The 20,878-nt window shown below is 43.3% G+C and overlaps 1 protein-coding gene and 1 long non-coding RNA gene across 2 annotated transcripts in view; both read left to right on the forward strand.

Moving 5' to 3' along the window:
• Positions 1 to 20,878, forward strand: part of tnfrsf21 (tumor necrosis factor receptor superfamily, member 21) — a 72,559-nt gene that overhangs the window by 31,344 nt on the left and 20,337 nt on the right. Inside the window, exon 4 of the mRNA XM_044169425.1 lies at positions 18,088 to 18,353. Within this exon, the coding sequence (XP_044025360.1) occupies positions 18,088 to 18,353 (266 nt within the window). The remainder of the gene's footprint in view (positions 1 to 18,087; positions 18,354 to 20,878) is intronic.
• Positions 11,035 to 12,624, forward strand: LOC122863198. The gene is made up of 2 exons (XR_006374944.1): positions 11,035 to 12,222; positions 12,322 to 12,624. It is a non-coding gene; the product is annotated as an uncharacterized LOC122863198 (long non-coding RNA).

The raw sequence follows: 20,878 nt of genomic DNA on the forward strand, positions 1-20,878 counted from the left end.
AGCTTGAGGCTACAGTAAGCTGCCCTTGCTGTTATACCCACCTTTGCCCTAAATTTTTGTCCTTAGCACAAACAACTGTGTCATTTTGTCGCTTATAGTGTTTCTTATGTAGCTGTTTAGTGGTACACGCATATTGTCATGTAATATGCTTATTTTATTTGTTTGCTCTAGATTCAATGCTTTCAACAAAATGCTGGTCAGATTGTGTTTGAAATGACCTTTCAGATGTTGAAATCAGTGGGGGTCCCGGGCCTTGTTGATGAGGCCAGCTGCAGATAGAAAGAAACTGTTTTTGTGGTGTGAGGTTTTGGTCCTGAGTGTCTGAAACAGTTTGTGTGTCTGAGTGGGAGGGATCAGCCACAGTCATTCGCCTCCAGGACCCTGAGGTGTGCAGGTTCTGAAAGGAAAGTAGATTGCAGCCAATCATCTTCTCTGCGGTGTGAATGATAAGCTGCAGTCTGCCATTGTCCTTGGCAGTGGCAGCAGCGTACCAGATGGTGATGAAGGAGATGTGGATGGACTCAGTGATGGCAAAGTAGTGCACCGTCATTGTCTTTGGCAGGTTGAATTTCTTCAGCTGCTGCAGGAAGTACATCCTCTGCTGGGCTTTCTTGGTGAGGGAACTTATGTTCAGCTGCCACTTGAGGTCCTGGGTGATGATGGTACCCAGGAAGCAGAAGGACTCCATAGTGTCACACAGGGTGATGGGGGCGGTTGGGGCTGGGTTCTTTCTGTAATCCACAACCATTTCCACTGTGTTGAGCTCCAGGTTGTTGTGACTGCAACAGGTCACCAGGTGGTCAATCTCCCACCTGTAGGCAGACTTATCCCCATCAGAGATGAGCCCATTGAAGGTGGTGTCATCCGCAAACGTCAGGAGTTTGACAGACTGGTGACTGGAGGTGCAGCTGTTGGTGTACAGGAAGGGGAGTAGAGGGGAAAGAACGCAGCCTTAGGGGGAGCCAGTGCTGATGGTCCAGGAGTCAATGATCCCCATGTTACCCCAGCCTCACATGCTGCCTCCTCTCGGACAGGACATCTGTGATCCACCTGCAGGTGAAGTCAGGCACACTCAGCTGGGAGAGCTTGTCCTGCAGCAGAGCTGGGATGATAGTGTTGAAGGCAGAGCTGAAATCCACAAACAGGATCCTGGCGTAGGTTCCTGAGGAGTCAAGGTGCTGGAGGATGATGGCCATGTTTGCTGCATCGTCATCGTGTCTGCAGGGGGTCCAGGAGTGGATCTGGAACACAGTGGAACACAAGGCGCTCAAAAGACTTTATTACCAAAGAGGTCAGGGCGACAGGTCTATAGTCATTAAGTCCTGTGGTCCTTGGTATTTTGGGGACGGGTATTATGGTGGAGGATTTGAAGCAGGCTGGCACTTGGCATGTGTTAAAGATATCTATGAACACCACAGACAGATGATCAACACAGTACTCCAGGGTGGATAGAGGTGGATCTGAGCTCCTTCCAGACAGAAGCAGAGTCGTTGAGAACTGGTGTTTCTTAGTGTACAGTCGTTTAGCTTCTCTCATCACCTTGCTAAACCTGTCCCTGTCTCAACTCCTAAACACTTCTTCCTTTTCCATCCTTAGCTGTCTGAGTTTAGCTGTGAATCAGGGTTTGTCATTGTTATAACTCACCCTGGTGCGTGATGGTACACAGCAGTCCTCACAGAAGCTGATGTAGGATGTCACAGCCTCTGTGAACTCATCCAGTCAGTACAATCCAAACACGCCCGAAGGTTCTCCTTAGCTTCAGTGGTCCACCGATTTGATATCCTCACAACAGGTTTACAGAGCTTTAATTTCTGCCTGTATGCAGGAATAAGGTGGACCAGGATGTGGTCAGTGTTCCAGTGCAGTGCTGGGGACGGCATGATAGGCACTGTTGTGTAATAGTGATCTCCTCTCTGGTCAGGCATTTAATAAACTGTCTGTATTTGGGGAGTTCATGGCTAAGATTTCACAGAGAAATCATTGAGGACAATAACTAAGGGGTCCAGGTTTGTCCGCTCCACACACAGTATTTGGTCAGCAAGGATGCGCTATGTGTCCTGCACGTGGGTTGAATTTACAAACAAAACAAGACAAAAGAACGCACACCAAAACACCAACGCAGGTATTCGCAGCTATTTTATCTTTGCGACAATCGCAAGTTAAAAGTTGAAATACAGGGCTAAATATTTTGTAAAGTTACTTTTGGTGGCTTTGTAATGCAATTGTAAGCAGGGACTGTTTTGCTAGCCCTTGTTGTTGATGTGTTCAGAGGCACTGGGAAATCCAAAATTTGAGAATCGGCTGCCAAAAAGCATTGCATTTATGAGCCATGCTGTCCAAAAATAAAACCTAGAAAGTAAACGGTAAGCAAAGGTGGATATAATGGGAATTTGGTTCTTTTTTGTTTTCAAAAAGTAGCTCATTGGCAGCTCACTGAAATCTCAGATTTCAGATCAGCCTTTACCTCTCTGTCTCATTAACACAAGGTAAACACACCGGGGTGGCGTACAGCGCACCCGTGCCTATTGCCAACGTGTCTGGATATGCCACCATTCTATTTCCCAACATCCATACATGCTGATGCTACAGTAAAGCAGCAGTTTTATCTCATTCACTCTCCCGGATCAGCAAATCGAAGCTCCCATACCTTGAAGTAAAGGTGTCTAATGACGTGTCAAATGATGTGACCGTGTGTTGCTCTTTTACATAAAATCACTTATCAACATACTTGTGACTTATGAGCAGCAGCTATCTGCAGTTAAAGACATAAAAGCAATATAAAACAGAACAAAGGCAACAAAATAAGGATTACCTTTGAACTGAAATGAAATCTTATCTGTTTTTTTAAGTTTTAAAATATCTCCAAGTTGATTTTCACACCTCAGTGAAGTGAATAAAAACCATTGGCAGTCTTGAAGGTAGAAAATCAATCCCAAACCTCATGGTATACTTTGGAAAATGTTCAGCAGTTATGTAGAGTGTATGCAGTTTGTAGCTGATGGTCATTAACATGGAAAAACACCATAATGGTCCTTTAAGAGAACATCAGATAGAGGCAGGTTGCGCTTGTTGTGGTCACCAGCCATATATATATATATATATATATATATATATATATATATATATATATATATATATATATATATATATATATATATATATATATATATATATATTTCCAAAGTAAGATGCAGATTGTAGAAGAAAACATGAAGGAAAACAACATTCTACCTGCCCACCATCCTCCCTCGTTAAACATCCACACCGTTAATAATGCCAAGTTCCACATCCAAGCCCAGCGGGGAGCCATGTGTTAGAATATACTGCGCTGTGCAGTACCAGGGTGGGCCGAGGTAGACTGCTCTTAGTTCAGCCTGGGTTTGATTGTGAAGAGCAGAGTTTGGGGGGGTTGTTGTTGCCTGGTTGGAGGTATACAGCCCTTGTTGTGCTCCCACAAAGCCACACACACATTTCACTAATTTAACGTTGTGTGTTCCCAAATTGGAATGAATGTCAGAGGACTATAAGATGTGATTAACAGAATTGTATTTTTAAAGATGCTGACGCACACAGCACCCTGCTTCACATCATGTTACACACAATAACAGGGTGCTGAGGTGAAACCACTTGTTGGATCCATATATCCATACAAAACCTCATTGTGTCTCAGAAAATGTAGCAATACTAAAGGCAGTGGTGTAGTGGTGCCTGAAGAAGTGGGTAAACTCTTAAGTTATTCCCCAAATTTTGTTTTCAATTCAGTATTATTTATATAGCACCAAATCATAAGAGAAGTTATCTCAGGGCACTTTTCATATAGAGCAGGTATAGAACACGCTCTTTATAATATTATGTACAGAGACCTAACAATTCCCACCATGCACAAGCACTTGGCAACAGTGGCAAGGAAAAACTTGCCTTTTAACAGGCAGAAACCTCAAGCAGTACCAGGTACCAGCAGTACCTCACTGCCTCACTTAAAGTTTAAACATCCATGGAGGGTAAGTTAAATTCTTTGGTGCTGGCTGCTGGCTGCAGGCGTGCTAATGTTAACTGCAACTGCTGCGGGGGACTTGGCTTTCAGGGTCTCAAACACGGTACCCTCTTTAGCTTTTAGATATATTTTGTCTTTGACTAGGTGTTTCCTCGGGTTAGACGTGTTGCCCTGGCCACCTTATGCAGTGAGTGTTGTCTGCCTCTAGTTTTGAAAAGTGTAACCACACTTGCGACTGCTTTCGGCTCGCCATTGCCCTGACTCACTAGCCCTTTTTACACAGAGGTCCCGCAATATTAAATAAGAGTAAATAAGCGCTGTCATTACGTCTGCTTTGCTTTTTTACTCTGAACCAAACAACAGCAGCATAATGCTGCCCCAGTGTGTGATTTAGATAGCGGAAAGTACCAACTTAACAAGGCGGAGCTGATTGACATAGCGTCGGTATTCCAGCAGTTAGGAAACAAGTTTTACTATGGTCTTGAGAAGCTGCAGCCTTTATTCACTGACAAACTGTAACCTACACTGTACAGTATTTCCTGCCAAATTGACAGCTTTACTGCTCACCTTTTCCTCTGCACAGCTCGCATTCACCGTCACTCTTTGCCGCTCGCTCTCTCTTGTTCAGCCACACACTCGCATGTCCCTGTGACTTGAACAAGCAGCAGGGGTCTCTCTTTCTCTCTATACTTTACTCTCTCACCCAGATGCGCTCTCAGGTACCGAAATTTGGCACAGATTGATTTAACATGAATCAGTACTCAGCAGTACCTATGTAATTCGTTCGGTACCCTTAAAAGTACAGAGTTCGATACCCACACTCTAAATGTGCTTTGGAGAACTGTGCATCTGTCACCACACTAGTGTATTTTATTCCACTATTCAGCTGTCAAACAAAAAGAAAATGCCCATTGCAAGTTCCCACATTGTTTTGTCTGACCAACGGTCTCAAACCCAAAGATATTCACTGTGATATAAGACAGAGAAAAGCAGCAAATCCTCACATTTGAGAAGCAAATGTAAGTGGCATGGCACTAGGAATGGCAATGTTGGTTGATCAGTTGGTTTGCACCATTTTGGTCCAGACGAGAAATATCACGACAAATAGCTATTAGATAGATTACCATGAAATTGTGTACAGACATTCATAGTACTCAGAGGATGAATTCTTATGACTTCTTTGATCTGCTGACTTTTTCTCTAGTGCTACCATGAGGTTGATATTTATTTGTCCAATACTTTGGTTTGTGACCAATACCAGCTAATTAGCGAATATTAGCATGGTAACACACAAAACTAAGATTAGATTAGATTCAACTTTATTGTCATTACACATGTACAAGTACAAGGCAACGAAATGCAGTTTAGGTCTAACCAGAAGTGCAATAAGCAAGTGCAGGATATAAAGTGTGTGTATAAATACAGGATAGAGCAGTATTATGAAATTATTTTACAAGTGGTACTATGGACATTATATACAGATGGCATTACTATAAACAGAAGTATACTGATGGATATGTACAATAATGAATTGGACTGGGCAGAACAGTAGTGCAATGAATATGAAGTAGTGCAATTTATGGAAATAGTTAACAGTGCAGTAGATGAGTTATTGCAGTATTCAGTGCATAGTACTGAAGTGCAAATTATGCAGTATAGGAGTGTATAAATAAATAGTCCGGTAGTGCAAATGAACATGTGATACATGTAGCAAAAACATTATCAATATAGCAGCATTTAAGTTAAGGTATATGAGGGGACAGTGGATTCAGTGGGGGGCAGAGTTCAGTAGGAAGACAGCTCTGTAAAAAAAGCTGTTTCTCAGTCTGCTGGTCCTTGTCCGGAGGTACCTGAGGCGCCCTCCGGAAGGCAGGGGAGAAAACAGTCTCTGGATGAGGTGAGAGGAGTCCTTAAGAATGCTGTGGGCTCGATGCAAACAGCGTTTCCTCGGGATGTCCTCAATGGCTGGAAGTGAAGTCCCTGTGATGCGCTGGGCAGTTTTCACCACCCACTCCAGTGCCTTGCGCTCTGCAGTAGAGCAGTTCTCATACCAGACTGTGACACAGTTGGTTAGGATGCTTTCTACTGTGTAGCGATAGAAGTTCACCAGGATAGCTGAGGACAGTTGGTTCTTCTTCAGTGTCCTCAGGAAGAAGAGGCGCTGGTGAACCTTCTTGACCAGGCAGGAGGTGTTGGTGGTCTCCGAAATATGGGTCCCCAGGAACTTGAAGCTGGATACACGCTCAACAGCCATCCCGTTAATGTGGATGGGGTCATGTGTGCCTCCTCTCTCTTTCCTGAAGTCCACAATGAGCTCCTTTGTCTTGGAGGTATTAAGGAGCAAGTTATTGTCTGTGCACCATGTGGCCAGGTGCTGGACCTCCTCCCTGTAGGCAGTCTTATTGTTGTTGCTGATGAGACCAATCACTGTAGTATCGTCTGCAAACTTGGTGATGGCATTAGATCCATGCGCAGGCCTGCAGTCGAGTGTGAAGTGGGAGTAGAGGAAGGGGCTCAGCACACAGCCCTGTGGTACGCCAGTGTTGAGTGTGATGGAGCAGTTGTGGCATGACCTGACATGCTGAGGTCTGTTTGTCAGGAAGTCCATAATCCAATTGCAAATGGAGGTGTTAATGCCCAGGTAAAGTATGTTTACATAGTTGCCAACTAAGATGGCAACTATGTAAACATAACCTACTAGACATTAGAATGTAAACATTTTTAATGCTAGCATTGTTAGCTTAACGGAGCTGCTAGTGTAGTTGTAGAAGTAGTCTTGTCTTGATCTTTGCCACTTATCTACTAAGATACATACAGTAACCACTGAGAACCTTTCTTTTGAGTGCTAACCCTTTTGTATTGTTTTCAAAAGGAAGAAACTTGCTGATTACAATGTTTAGTACCCTGAGCTCAGAGCACCAGAAACCTCTGAAAGTTACTTTGCAACTGAAGTAACCAAGACAACTGCTTGCCTCTGTTTGGTGCAGTAAACTAAAAAGAAATGCACAGGAACTTTTTGTTGTTGATGTTTTTCTGGGCTGTTGGAAAATACAAAGCATTTAGTGTCACAACAGAAGCCATTATCACCTGTACTGCCAAATAGGATGAGTCATTTTCAACACATAATGAGTCTAGGATATGACATGACACTTTTGTGCTACTTTCCAACACAACAAGAACAGTGTCTCATTATGTGCTGTAATACATGCAAAAATGACACTCACCTCTAGTGACTCACCTTCAGGATAGCTCACTCATAGTTTGTCCCCTTCAGGCAGTTGTATCATGCTTTATATGACAGTTTGACAAAACATGTCACTTTGGATAAATACCAGCAACTAACAGCAAGTAGCTGCTGTTTGACATTTCAGTTTTTTATGGTGTAGAGAGCTTACAAGTCTACATATAATGCAGTGAGTGCAAGTGCACACACTCTAATACACACAAATAAACACACTCCATCTTACTCTTTCCCATGCAAACACATCCACAGGCTGATATACTGAATCATCACGAGACTTATATAGGTCATTTAAACATGGACAGCTAACAGTGGCAGTGAGGCACGCAGAGCAGGGAGATTTCTCTTCTGTTGCTGGGTGTTATGGTGAGCGAAGTGTATGAGAGTCGACAGGCTCTCGGCCCAGAAGGCCGGTACACGCGGTCCCTTGGGTCCCTCCAGGATTTAAGTGAGTTTATTAATCTTGAGCAGACATAGGGGATTGTGTGTATGTGTATGTGTGTGTGTGTATGTGTTTGTCTTTACCTTTGAGTTTTTAAGCCATTTTGAGTGAGAACACTTTGCAAAATGAGGTCAAATGAAGCTTTCTTCACTGTACTGTAGATTTTCACTTCTATGGTACAAATGGTCAGTTTAGGATTAGGGCTCTGGTTTTGGGTCATTAGTTTAGTTTTAGGGTAAAGGGTTAATGGTAAGGTTAGTTTAGGTTTAGTGTCTGTAAGCATGTGTGCAGGCTTCACATGTCTATTTATACTTGCCTCTCGACTTGTGTGTGCTTGCATTTCCCTGTGTTGCATTTATGTACACGAGTGTTTATATGTGTGTGTCGAGCCATGAATTACTACCACTGGCTTACATCGATTTAATCTCTCTGGTCCAGTCTCTCTGAATCATTCTGGATTTATGCACTTAGCATGTTTGCTACACTAAATATTAATCAGGGATCAACCTGATGCTTATCAAAAGTGTTACCAAATAATTCAGTGTTGATGCTCTGCAAGTGTAACTGGCATGTAGTACAGGAAGCTTCAGTGGGTATATTATATTCATTGACTCAAACCAAGTTTCAGCAAGGAACAGGAAATCTAGGAGGGTGGAGGAAATAAACTCATTTAGAATAAAAGTCGTTTTTGAGAGAGACCTCACGTTTAAGAGGGCCAGCTTACACATAGTGACTGGTGATGGGACAGCGGTGCATCTTATGTAAAGAAGATTGTTGTTAACCTGTGGACATTGCAATATGGACGGGGAGCCCCATCTGTGTTAACAGGAGATGAACTGGTAAAGATGTTAATACCAAGGGAGGACAGTAGGGGTGGCTAGCGCTGGAAATAGTGGCCTGAGATGAAACCAGAGAAGGAGAGGGAGATTCCAGGGTGTGTGTGTGTGTCAGTCACGTGGAGAGGACGGTACCGCGTGCTGTATGTTAGCGGCTAGCATTCGTGAGCCTAATTTGTTTGGGTGAATTCTGTCTTTCTTAAAGAGAGAAAATCGATCCTAAAACAAATTAAAATTGTCAATGAAAACCATATTGTGAGCCCAACAAGCAGAAAGAAGCCAGTTGGGAAAGCTAAGGAGTCTGCTAAAGCAACGGTGTGGGAATGGGACCTGAGATAAAAACAGATTTGCCACACTGTTTTAGAAGTTTAAAAAGATCGTTAAAATCGAAGTGGGAGTGAAGAGAAAAGATACTGGAGCTTTTCCAGGATGACAGGGGCCGTGTGCATCAGGGAGACAGTGTGAGGCTGCGTTGAAGAAAGGAACACGCCTGATTATGGAATCACCAACTATCAGTGTAGTAGGGGAGAAGAGCGAACGAAGGGATGACAGGCGAGGGAGACCTCTAGACAGTCTGATCACGGCCTCTCTCAGCATCCTGCGATGGGATGAAGGGGAGCTACCCCATTTATTGTTTGGCTGTCCCGAGATGGACAGACCAGCAGCCCGATCAATGCCAGCAACAGGTGGAGATGAGATAACAGCACCGGCTGTAGCCAGAGAGGAGTCCAGGGTCCAGCCCCTACAGACTGCCACGAACCACCTCAGCCCGGGATGGCTGAGACCAGCGGAAGATCCGATTGGGTGTGGAACTCAGAACAGGGAACTTGGGTTTGGCTCCTGTTCGAACCCATGCAGCATCTGGCTGGACTGGGACAGCCACTGGTGGTGAGGTTGCATCCAGGTCCACGGTTTCTGCAGCAGTGGCACTGCATTAATGGATGCTAGCCATGGAAGGGTGTTAGCAGACTCCGAGATCAAGGCTTTTGACATTTGAGAGGAAGGCAATCGGACACCAGGAGTAGATGACTGTATATATGAGATATGCTTTGTTTGGGCTCAAGCGACCGATACAAAACCTTCGATCATCTTGTCCTTTTCCCGGATTTTTGTCTCCAGGTGGTGGATATTGTCCGTAATTTGTGAGTATGCAATTTCACACACAGCCATGATTGTTGTATCGGCAGAAGTTTTATCCTTGTTGTAGTGGTGACGATAGCAGGCTCAGGTAAACGATCCAAATGTTTGATTGACTAAAACCTTTTACCCGGTTAAAATGTGGGTAAAAACGACAAGGAACTAAAAATTATATCATAAAATTAAGGCTTAAAACAGGATAAAAATGGATATTGCTATGCATATCAGTCACTAATAGGGATGTGACGATATCAGAATAAGAAATACCTCACCGTACTTGCCAGCTTGTCCAGGTGGGTGTAGATACGGTTCAGCAGGAAGATGATGGCGTCCTCAACTCCCAGCCAGGGCTGGTAGGTGAACTGAAGGGGGTCCAGGAGGGTCTGACCATGGGCTGCAGCTGTTCCAGCTTCAGTCTCTCCAGGGTCCTCATTATGTGGGAGGTCAATGCCACCGGTCTGTAGTCCTTTTAGGCACTGGGACGCTGCGTCTTTGGCACAGGAACGAGGCAAGATGTCTTCCACAAAACGGGGACCCTTTGAAGACTCAGGTTGAAGACATGTTGAAGGACTCCACATAGCTGGGGGGCACAGGCTTTTAGCACCCCGGGGCAAACGCCATCAGGGCCTGCAGCCTTGTTTGAGTGGAGTTTCATCAGCTGCCCTCTCAACTGGTCAGCAGTCAGGCACACAGCGGAGGTTACAGGCGGGGGAGGGGGGGAGTCGTCAGTCTGGAAAGGTCCGTTAGCCTGAGAGCCAGTTGAAGGAGGAGTAGGACTCTCCCAGGAAGATGGAGGAGGGGGGAGCAGTGGACTCAGAGGAGTCTGAGGGCAGACAGCAGCTGAGTAAGAGGGGGGATGAGTTTCGACTCCAGCTTCCTCCTGTACTTCTCCTTGGCCTCCCTGATCTTCACCTTCAGGTCAGCCTGGATTGCCATCACCTCCTCCCTATTACCATCGGTAAAGGCCCTCCTCTTGGTGTTCAGGATATCTTTGATGTTCTTTGTTACCCATGGTTTGTTATTTGGATAACAATGGACCATCTTAGTTGGGACAGCAGTCCACACAGAAGTTAATGTAGCCAGTGATGCACTCAGTAAGCCCCAATATCCTCTCCATGAAGCTCACAGAGTGCATCCCAGTTTGTCACCTCAAAACATCCCTGAAGTGTCTCATAGGCCTCCTCTGACCATCTCCTCACTGTCCTTGTGGTCGCAGGCTGCCTTTTAACCAGAGGCACATAGCAGGATTTGAGGTGAACCAGGTTGTGGTCTGACCTACCCAGGCACGGAAGGGGGGAAGAGCTGTATGCATCCTTAACGTTATACACGTTAACGCAAACAGCAGGTCCAGTGTCCTCTCCTCTCTAGTAGGACAACTCACATACTGGGTGAAATTAGTAAGTGTTGTTGCAACACTGACATGGTTGAAGTCACCTGAGATTAATATGAGTGTACTCAGGTGTTGAGTCTGGAGTTGTGCTATGGTGATTTGAATGGTGTTGCATGCCAATGCCGGGTTAGCAGAGGGGGGGATGTAAACAGCCACAACAATGGCATGTGAGAATTCATGTGGCAGATAATATGGCCGGAGTCCCACAGCTAACAGTTCAATGTCCGGGTTACAGATACTCACAGATACTTGATAGTAATGTGACCAGGGTTACACCATCTGTTGTTGACCAGCACAGTAAGCCCGCCTTTCCGTTTACCGCTCCCGGCATGATCCCTAGCTCATCCATTTTATTTGCCATTGATCTCACATTGCCCATGACAAGAGAAGGCAGACACGGCTTAAATCTCTTGTTCTTAAGTCTCTATTGTCTGGACCCCTCTCTCTTCCTCTCTCTCTGCCTTGCCGCTTTGTTCCACCTCTGCATCCTCAGTGTGTCCTCCTCCAGTTCTCAGTGGGGACATTGGTTGTCCTGGGCGCCATGCTGCTCGGCTTCAGCATGATCAGCTGTTCCTAGTGTAAAGAATGCGGCCAAACAGCTGTTCTGCAGTGGTGCCCTGACCGAGTAGCAGGAGAAGAAGTTTCACGGCGAAAAAAACCCCCCAAAATATATTCTACTCTAATTTTCATAAAGAGTGTAGTTTAAATTACACTTACACAACAGTTACTCAAGTTTTGAAGAAAAAGGAAAGCTAAACATTGGAAAAAGTAAGACGGCGAGACGGAGCAACGGCAACAGGCAGTCTGCACGTTTGTGCATGCGCACTAAATGATATACGATTTTATCGCGGATCGGGATAAAAAACCCTTGTTAAAGGATAATTTCTGTATTTCTTACGTCAGTGGTAAATTATATGTGTGATAGTTAGCCTCTACTCCCCCGGATCCCTGTGTGCTCTAGTGTGCTTTTGCTTTCCTTGTGTTTCTTGGGTGTCCCCTGTTCGTTGCTGTTTGTATGTGTGTGTGTGTGTGTGTGTGTGTGTGTGTGTGTGTGTGTTCTAGTCTGGCTTCCTGGTCTCACACCTGCTGCTGATCTCCGGCACACCTGACATCAATCATTCATCAGTCTCCACAGCATATCTATCAGGCTCTACCACACTACCAGCATGTCTCCATACACTTGTACGAAACCTACGTTACGGCTCCAACCTTGACCAAAGATAAGTGAATAGTACGCTCTAGTTTTTGCCTTGTTGAAACTTTGTTTTGTTTCTGTCACAGAGCTATTCTCTGCCGGTGATCACAGCTACAGTCTCCCCTCGGATCACTGTAAGACTGTCCCTGTACCAACGGCCATGATACACTAGCCAGCTGCCTTGCCTGCTCTGCCAACCTCACCTCCTGAGCCTGCTGCCTCTCGGGTCCAACCTACTTCCCCCACGGATCCGCTGCCTGGCCAGTTCACCAGCCAGTCCAGAGCCTGCTTCCCCTATCTCCGTCCAGAATGTTGCCGCGTCCTCTGAGTCGACAGAGAGCTACGCACAGTTATTATAACAGCTCCAATAAAGATTGTAACTAACTAAACTCAGCTCTGTTCCGTTGTGTTCTGCATTTGGGGTTCTGTGATCGTGCACTACGACAATATGTAGTGATACAATTGATGAAATTGTTGTCTGCACCATTTGACATCATGGTAGAGAAATGAAAAATAGAGCCTGATTTAAAAAATACAGGAATTATCATGTAAGAAAGAAGAGACTCACACAATGTTGCTATTTTTATAGCTATTTATCCTTTATTTATGCAGGGGGACCTTGTGATTTATGATTAACTTATTTAAGATTGTTTGACTGTTTGTTTTTCACTAATTGAACCTTTCGGAAGGTGTGTGTCCCATTACATCTGGCATAAAAGTAACACCGCATTTCAGAAAAAGAACATCATACCAACAGTAAAATATGGTGGTGGTAGTGTGATGGTCTGGGGCTGTTTTGCTGCTTCAGGACCTGGAAGACTTGCTGTGATAAATGGAACCATGAATTCTGCTGTCTACCAAAAACTCCTAACAGGAGAATGTCCCGCCATCTGTTCGTGACCTCAAGCTGAAGCGAACTTGGGTTCTGCAGCAGGACAATGATCTAAAACACACCAGCAAGTCCACTTCTGAATGGCTGAAGAAGAACAAAATGATGACTTTGACAATTCTGCAAAGATGAGTGGGCCAGAATTCCTCCACAGCATTGTAAAAGACTTGCAAGTTATTGCAAACACTTGATTGCAGTTGTTGCTGCTAAGGGTGGCCCAACCAATTATTAGGTTTAGGGGGCAATCCCTTTTTCACACAGGGCCATGTAGGTTTGGATTTTGTTTTCCCTTAATAATAACAACCTGCATTTTGTGTTTACTTGTGTTATCTTTGACTAATATTTAAATTTGTTTGATGTTCTGAAACATTTAAGTGTGACAAACATGCAAAAAATAAGAAATCAGGAAGGAGGCAAACAAAAGCATAGATAATGCATACACGAGAAGCACACACGCGTATCAGCATTGCCTTTTCTGCCACATAAAACAACTGAGATACTATATTTTTGCTTGACAAACAGATGAGTCAGCATTGATATTTCCAGCCAAGTCATTGTCAAGTCACATAACAGTCAGCGAGGAAGCGGAGCAGAGAGTGTGTGAACAGGCAGCAGAACATCTGAGGGGGAGAGCTGCTTGTGAAAAATCAGTATTCATGGCTAAAGAGAAACGCCAAGTGGTGAGGTGTGTGTTTCACGAGAGCGATTGTGTAGTACACACACAAGTGACACACTTACAGTTAAAATCATAAAAAAGTAATTTCTTAAAGCTGGGGCAAATTCCGATGGTGGGTCAGGAAACCAGTGACATGAGGAATAGGATCCAAATGCAGACTACAGAGCTGGTGCAGAACAATAATTTATTCACAAAAGTCAATGAATAGAAGGCTTATGGGATGGTCAGGCAGGCAGAGGTCAAAATACATTACAAAATAAAACAGGAAACACTGAATGGATGAATGAATAACACAATGAAAACATAACCTAGGAAGCAGAGGCTGGATACAGGGGCAGAGGGGAACTGAGGAGTAGATTGTCACACATTAAATACCTGTGTTTATGCACCTTTTACACTCTTCACCTCAGTGTTTCAAATCCTGATAAAATCCAGATGCGATTTGCTTACAACTTTCATTTATAGTTAGTGACATACTATATCTGTCTGTTAGCCAGATCACAAATATGATTACAATCCATCGTGGTCGTCCCGGCCTACATTACACTGTAAAAATGTAGATGGTGAGAAAACTGAAAGAAATAAGTCAACCAGCTGCAAAGTCTTCCTTTTTTCAAGATTATTTTTTCGGGAATTTGCGTTTATTAGACAGTGACAGCGGCAAGGACCCAGCCCTGATACATGGTACGCACTTCACCACGTGAGCCACTGGGGCGCACCTGCAAAGTCTTTCTGAGATTACGCAACTTTAGGACCAGCTGGCTGTGTCAAATCAGTTTAAGAAGCAAATTAAGATACAAGGTGTATCTACATATACAGTAGATTAGTGAATATATAATAAGTCATAGATAAAAGCTATTTTACATGGTGCAGTGCTGAGGATGAGTAGTTTCACCACCTGAGGGAAGAATCTGCTCTGTAGTTTGGTGGTACGACAGCAGATACTTCTGTATCTCTTGCCAAATGGCACCTCACCTCACCGATGTCACTGATGCTTGATAGGCTGGTACCAATGATCTTCTCAGCGGTTTTAATCACCCGCTGCAGATCCCCCCTGGTCCTGGGCTGTGCACATCCCATGCCAGTTTGTGATGTTTCCAGTCATGATGCTTTCCATTGCTCCTCTGTAAAAGGTAATAAGAATGTAGCACAGGAATTTTGCGAACGTTTCATTAAGAAATACAGCTGTTTCTGAGCTTTCTTGACCAGGGTGGAGATGTGAGAGGACCATGTCAGGTTCCTGTGATGCTGATTCCCATTAACCTAAAACTATTTACCTGCTCCACCTTAGCTCCACTGATGTAGACAGGGTTGCGTGTCTTTGCATTGTTTTTCCTAAAATCAACAATTAGCTCTTTGGTTTTGCTGATGTTGAGCAGTAGGTTGTTTCTGTGCACCATTCTGCAAAATTGTTGATTTCCTCCCGATATGAAGTCTCATCGTTGTTTGAAATCCAGCTGATGATGATGGTGTCATCTGCAAACTTCACAACAGTGTTGTCTCCATGTCGGGGGCTGCAATCATGGTTGTAACCAGTTTCTCGAAGCACTTCATCAGAATGGGGGTGAGAGCCACAGGGCGGCAGTCAATTAGACTAGACACTGCAGACTTTTTAGGTACAGAGATGATGGTGGCTGTCTTGAAACAGCTGGGAACAATCTTCTGTGACAGTGATATGTTAAAAATGTCAGTAATGACAACTAGCTGATTGGCACATGTTCGCAGTACATGTCCAGGGATGTTATCAGGCCAAGCAGCTTTACTCATATTCACGCTCAGCAGGATTCTTCTCACATCCACTGTGGATACTGACAGTGGCTGGTCCTCTGGAGGAGTAGACTTTACAGCTGACTCTTTGTTGGGGAGATCAAAATGAGCATAAAATGTGTTTAGCTCATCTGGTAATATGGCCTCACACATGATGGGGCTCTCCTGCTTTTGTAGCCTGTGATGTTTTTGATCGCCTGCCACATATCTTTGGTGTTGTTGGTTTTGGGAAGTATCGCTCCAGTCTCTCCTGATGTCTTAGCTCCCTAGCCTCCTTGATTCCAGCTTTCAGTCTCACTCTAGCAGTGTTGTAAGCTTCCTTGTCTCCTGAGCGAAAAGCAGCTTTTTTGGCTCTGAGTAGAGCCCTCACCTCTCCATTCATCCAGGCTTTCTGGTTGGGGAATGATTTTATTGTCTTTGTGATCACCACATCATCAACATGTTTGCTGATGTATGATGTCACTGATGATGTATATTCCTCAAGACATTAGCCAGAAGTATACTGGGTAGTGGAATAGCCTTAGGTCCGAGCTAGGTTAGCTTAGCTCTTATGCCTCCTATAAATATGGGCCTTGTTCTTTCAAAGGAACAGCAGAATAAATATGTAAAATATGTATGTCGATTGATCAGCATAACTAGACAGATACACTATGAATTATCCTCATAGAAAGACTATCATAACAAAATTATTCAAGAGCAGAAAATCCCCATGTTTTTGTATTTCTTCAGTTATATTTAGCTGGTATGAGCACCAGATAAATAACAACAACAAGTGTAGACAGGTCCATCAGTCTATCATGTTTAGCAGGGACTGGAAAAGTAATTGTTTTGACCGCTCCACGTTAATTTTTGACTTCCTGTGCTGGATACTCAACAAAACACATGTGAGTCCATGTGACTTCTGTTTACAAGCCCTGGTTTTCCTTGAAAGACAGTGGTATGAACAAAATGTAACAAAAAAGGCAAACATGCTAATGAAACATTCTAATAAATCATGCTGTGCACTGGGAATGTTCAGCTCTCCTACGTGTAAATTCAGTTTTAGGGTGAATTGTTGCTTGAGAGTTTCATGAGAAGATAAATATCCACACACCCTGTTCTCCGCTGTGATTGATTAGCTCAAACCTCACGTGTTTGGTGTAATTACAAAAGCTTTTGAGAATCTGATCCTTCTCTCACCAAAGCAATAGTGGCTCAACAGCTGTCTGTCTTTGAGATGAATGACTGTGTATTCACAGCAGGTGTGTGTCTGTATATTAAAATAAGAGATTGCCCCAGTTGATCCAGGGAGATCCAAGACTAATGGCATGACATGCTGCCTCTTATATCACCGTGTGTGTATGTGTGAGTGCAATCCTAGGCCGTGTGCAAAGTTGAGGTGTTGGTTAAGAGGTGGATCTGTTGCACTGAGTGGATTCTTTGAGCTCCTTGAGCGCCACTGACCTCATGACTTAGTTGGAAAACCTGATGGGGAAAGCATGATGTCGTACAAATGGTGCATCAGAGCTTTATGTCTGAAAGGGTCTTGTGATTTTAATCAACCAAATAATTCACAGTACAATTTTAAAAGTAGCTGCATAGGACGGACTTGCTCTTCTGCGTTGGATTCTCCTGTGGAGGAGTTGTTGCTCCTTGAAGAGGCATTTTACTTCAATGTACCTCTTTAAACAAGACTACTATAAGAGTCTACAGCCATGCTAGCAGCTCTCTGAAGCTGTACTTACGCACAGCAGTGCTTTGAACTAAATGCCAACATCACAATGACAATGCCAACATGCTGATGCTCAGCAGGTATAATGTTTACCATGTTCACCATCGTAGTTTAGTGTGTTAGCATGCTAACATTTGCACATTAGCACTAAACACAAAGTACAGCTGGGCTGATAGGAATGTCAATAGTTTTGCAGGTATTTGGTCATCAACCAAAGTTTATTATAACCTCATTATGGCAGTAAATGAAAAAGATAACAAATCCCCAAAATTATTACAACTCACCCTTTGGGGGACATGACCAAATCTTCCACGTTCTGGGCTGCACTTGACAGATATATAAATTATACTTTTTGGGGGGTTTTGGTCAATATCATACATTTAAAAGAAAGCCTACAGACTTCAGGACTATGAATGTACTTTATAACAACTTCTAATAACATAAAACTGCTTGAGGCCAAACTAATTTTGAGATAGAGGTCACAACTGTGTTCATCATTATAAACAGACCAACTTACACATATCATTAGATTACATACTAGTTGCACAAGATGAAATAATAAAAATCCATAGAATGAGGGCTCCATCAGGTAGAAATAATGCAGTTGTTTGCTGCTGCATTCTGTTAGTTAGCACAGCTTACAGTTACTGGCCTACATTCTTCAATTAAGAGGACATCCAGCAATCATCATTTTCTGTCTCATTTTTTATATTGAATGGCTGATTAGTGATAAACAAATTATCACAAGCCCTCTTTTTCATCTTTAAGCTTGGGTTCTCTAACTTTTCTTTCTCTCTCTCTCTGCTCAGGGGTGGATATCCTAAAGCTGGTGGCAGCCCATGTGGGCACCCAGTGGATAGACATTTATCAGTCTCTGGCCAACGCCACGGAAAGGGAGGTGGCCGCGTTCTCCAATGGCTACTCGTCAGATCACGAGCGGGCGTATGCTGCGCTGCAGCACTGGACCATCCGGGACAGTGACGCCAACCTGGCCAAGCTGATCAATGCCCTGCACAGACAGCGGCGCATTGATGTGGTGGAGAAGATCCGCTGTGTCATGGAGGACAACCCGCAGGTAGGCTGGATGGATTGGTGGACAAGACATTCAACTACTGTTTTGCCCTGTTTTGAATCAGTGTGTATTGAATATAAATATCTCTGACCTTTCTTTTCTTCACATCTTTTCCATCGTCAGCTCTGTTAACATCATTGGCACAAGCTGTAGTACACACTGTTCTTTGCATCTCTCTCCCACTGAAATCTAATCTGTGAGGAAAGCTGTCTGCTGTGTCCCTCTGGAGCCAGTCCCTCTGGTTTAGCTGCATTCCTCACATTAAAGCAACAGTTCACTTTGGGAGAATGATTTGATGTTTAAACAGTAATTACACTAACTGTTGCAGCTCTTTCTGCATACTCCAGAGGTTTGGAAAATGCTTGTTGGGATGAGTTTTGTCTGTTTGAAGCAAGAGTGAATCTCCAAAGAGGTACTATGACATCACCAACAGAGGTGGGGACAATGTGGGCAGCAAAATGCAAACTTCAAACCCTAGATGGCATCATAATGGGACTTTTACCTAATATATTATATTTTAATATACTAAAATTGAATTAGGATTTTTTTTAGATATATAGACGTAGTAGTGGGACATTTGTTTTACGCATTATACATATACTGTAAAATCATTGGAGTCACTGTTTATGGATAAAAACACAAATAGGAATGTTTGTTTTGGCTAGTCCAGCAAATTAAATACCTGACAAATCAAGGTACTTCATCGCATTGATGCAAAAATATAAAAATCCAATGCTACCACAAAACTAGTCTGATAATCAGACTGAATTGCCGTTTTGTTTCACTTCATTCATTTAGCCTGACATTGTGTTCCTGTTAACTGATTTCTTGTTGGGAGGAAGGGGTATTTTGCTCTGTTTGTTTTTGCCCTAACAAATCAGTACCGAGCAATGTATCCGTCCAGCCATCACCATTTTCAGTCGACATGGAAGCAGCGGAAGCTGTTTCTAGGAGCAGTTAACAGTTCTCACATTGATCAAAGAAATATGTCGATGTAAGAGTTTTTATTTCTGTATGTCAACTTTTCTGTACAGCAGTGGCAGCCACGCTTGTTGCTATATTTCTGTCACTATTTTTCATGAATGTGTCTAGGTAACTAGTTAGCTATGTAGGAAGATGACATCCCCATTTTTAATCCCACTTTCTAAGCTCTGATGGGTCATTTTCTAACCGGTAGAAACACCCAACCTTTTTGAATCATGGATCAAATCTGTGATGTGGGTGGCAATTCAGTTGTCTAGAACCAGGCTACCATAAAACAGTAATGCTCACTGATTTGCAACATTGCCCATACAACCTAAAACAATGAGAAATGCGTTCAGATAATGTGCGATTGCATACAAAGTAAATGGAAAGGCGCTAGTAGATGCAAATTTGCCCGGGGTGGCACAAATTGATGCAAAGATGTGTCCATGTAAGTTCAAGATGTTTCAGTTTGAGCAAAAACTTTGTACCTATCCCAGGGCCTTATGAATCTGCTTCATAATTGTACAGAGACAATGGAAAAAGGACAGGGCGTGGAGGAAGTCTCTGGTGAGTTCTGAGTTCAGTCAGAGGCTCCCTCACACATGGCCAGTGTGTCCATTGCTAGCTAGCTTTACAGCTAACGTCTGTACAGTCGGTACATTGGCTGTTTGGGGTGAATAAACACAAACTGTCAAATATGCAAGAATGACACCGATGTGAAAATTCACTTCACCTTAAAAGTGATAGCTAAGACACTGTTAGCAGTACTGCAAAATGCCTTATATGGAAGACATCCAAACTTATATAGAAGGTACTCAAACATGTTAACAGCTTAAAATCACAATCTCGATTGTATCCCAAATCAGCTTTATGGGGAGTGGTGGTTATCAAAAATTTTTGCTCACAAGATAACAGTACTATTTGCCAGATAATTGCAAGTAATATATAACATAGTGTCACATGTGATCTTATTTATACATGATACAGTTCCCATTAAGGGTTTGAATTCATAAGGCATAAACCACCTTATTAAGTTTTGTAACATTTTGTATTCTGACATAATGTGACTGTTTTTACTACTAACAGCAAAAAAGTTAATGACATATATTCCACATGTGAGCATTTTGTTTCACTTTGAATGCATGGCTTAGTATTTGACTAAACTTTTTGTTCTTATTATTTAGAATTTTATTTAGAAAGGAAATTTAACATTTTACATCTCTGAAGGAAAGAGCATGATACAGAAATCAGAATGAAATAATAGTGTGCCACCTTTATCTGTATGATGACTTTGGTTGAAATATTACTTCTACATTTGCTAGTCTTTGCGCTTCTATAAATTACCTCTACCAGGGCGGCGCTATTTTTATTGTACAGTGCAGTTTCACAGACACAAATCAGATACTTTGTCTCATTTCCCTCCTCTCAAACCTGCACACATGCTGACATGATGCAGCCTGGTGCATGCATGCAGCAGGATGACTGTTATTCAGTAAACAACTCACATGTCCAACCTCACTCATGGGCCCCTCATGAGCCGCCTGGTATCAGCCTTATACTGT

The sequence above is a fragment of the Siniperca chuatsi genome, linkage group LG16 (assembly GCF_020085105.1).
Source record: "Siniperca chuatsi isolate FFG_IHB_CAS linkage group LG16, ASM2008510v1, whole genome shotgun sequence".
NCBI classification, from domain to species: Eukaryota; Metazoa; Chordata; class Actinopteri; order Centrarchiformes; family Sinipercidae; genus Siniperca; species Siniperca chuatsi.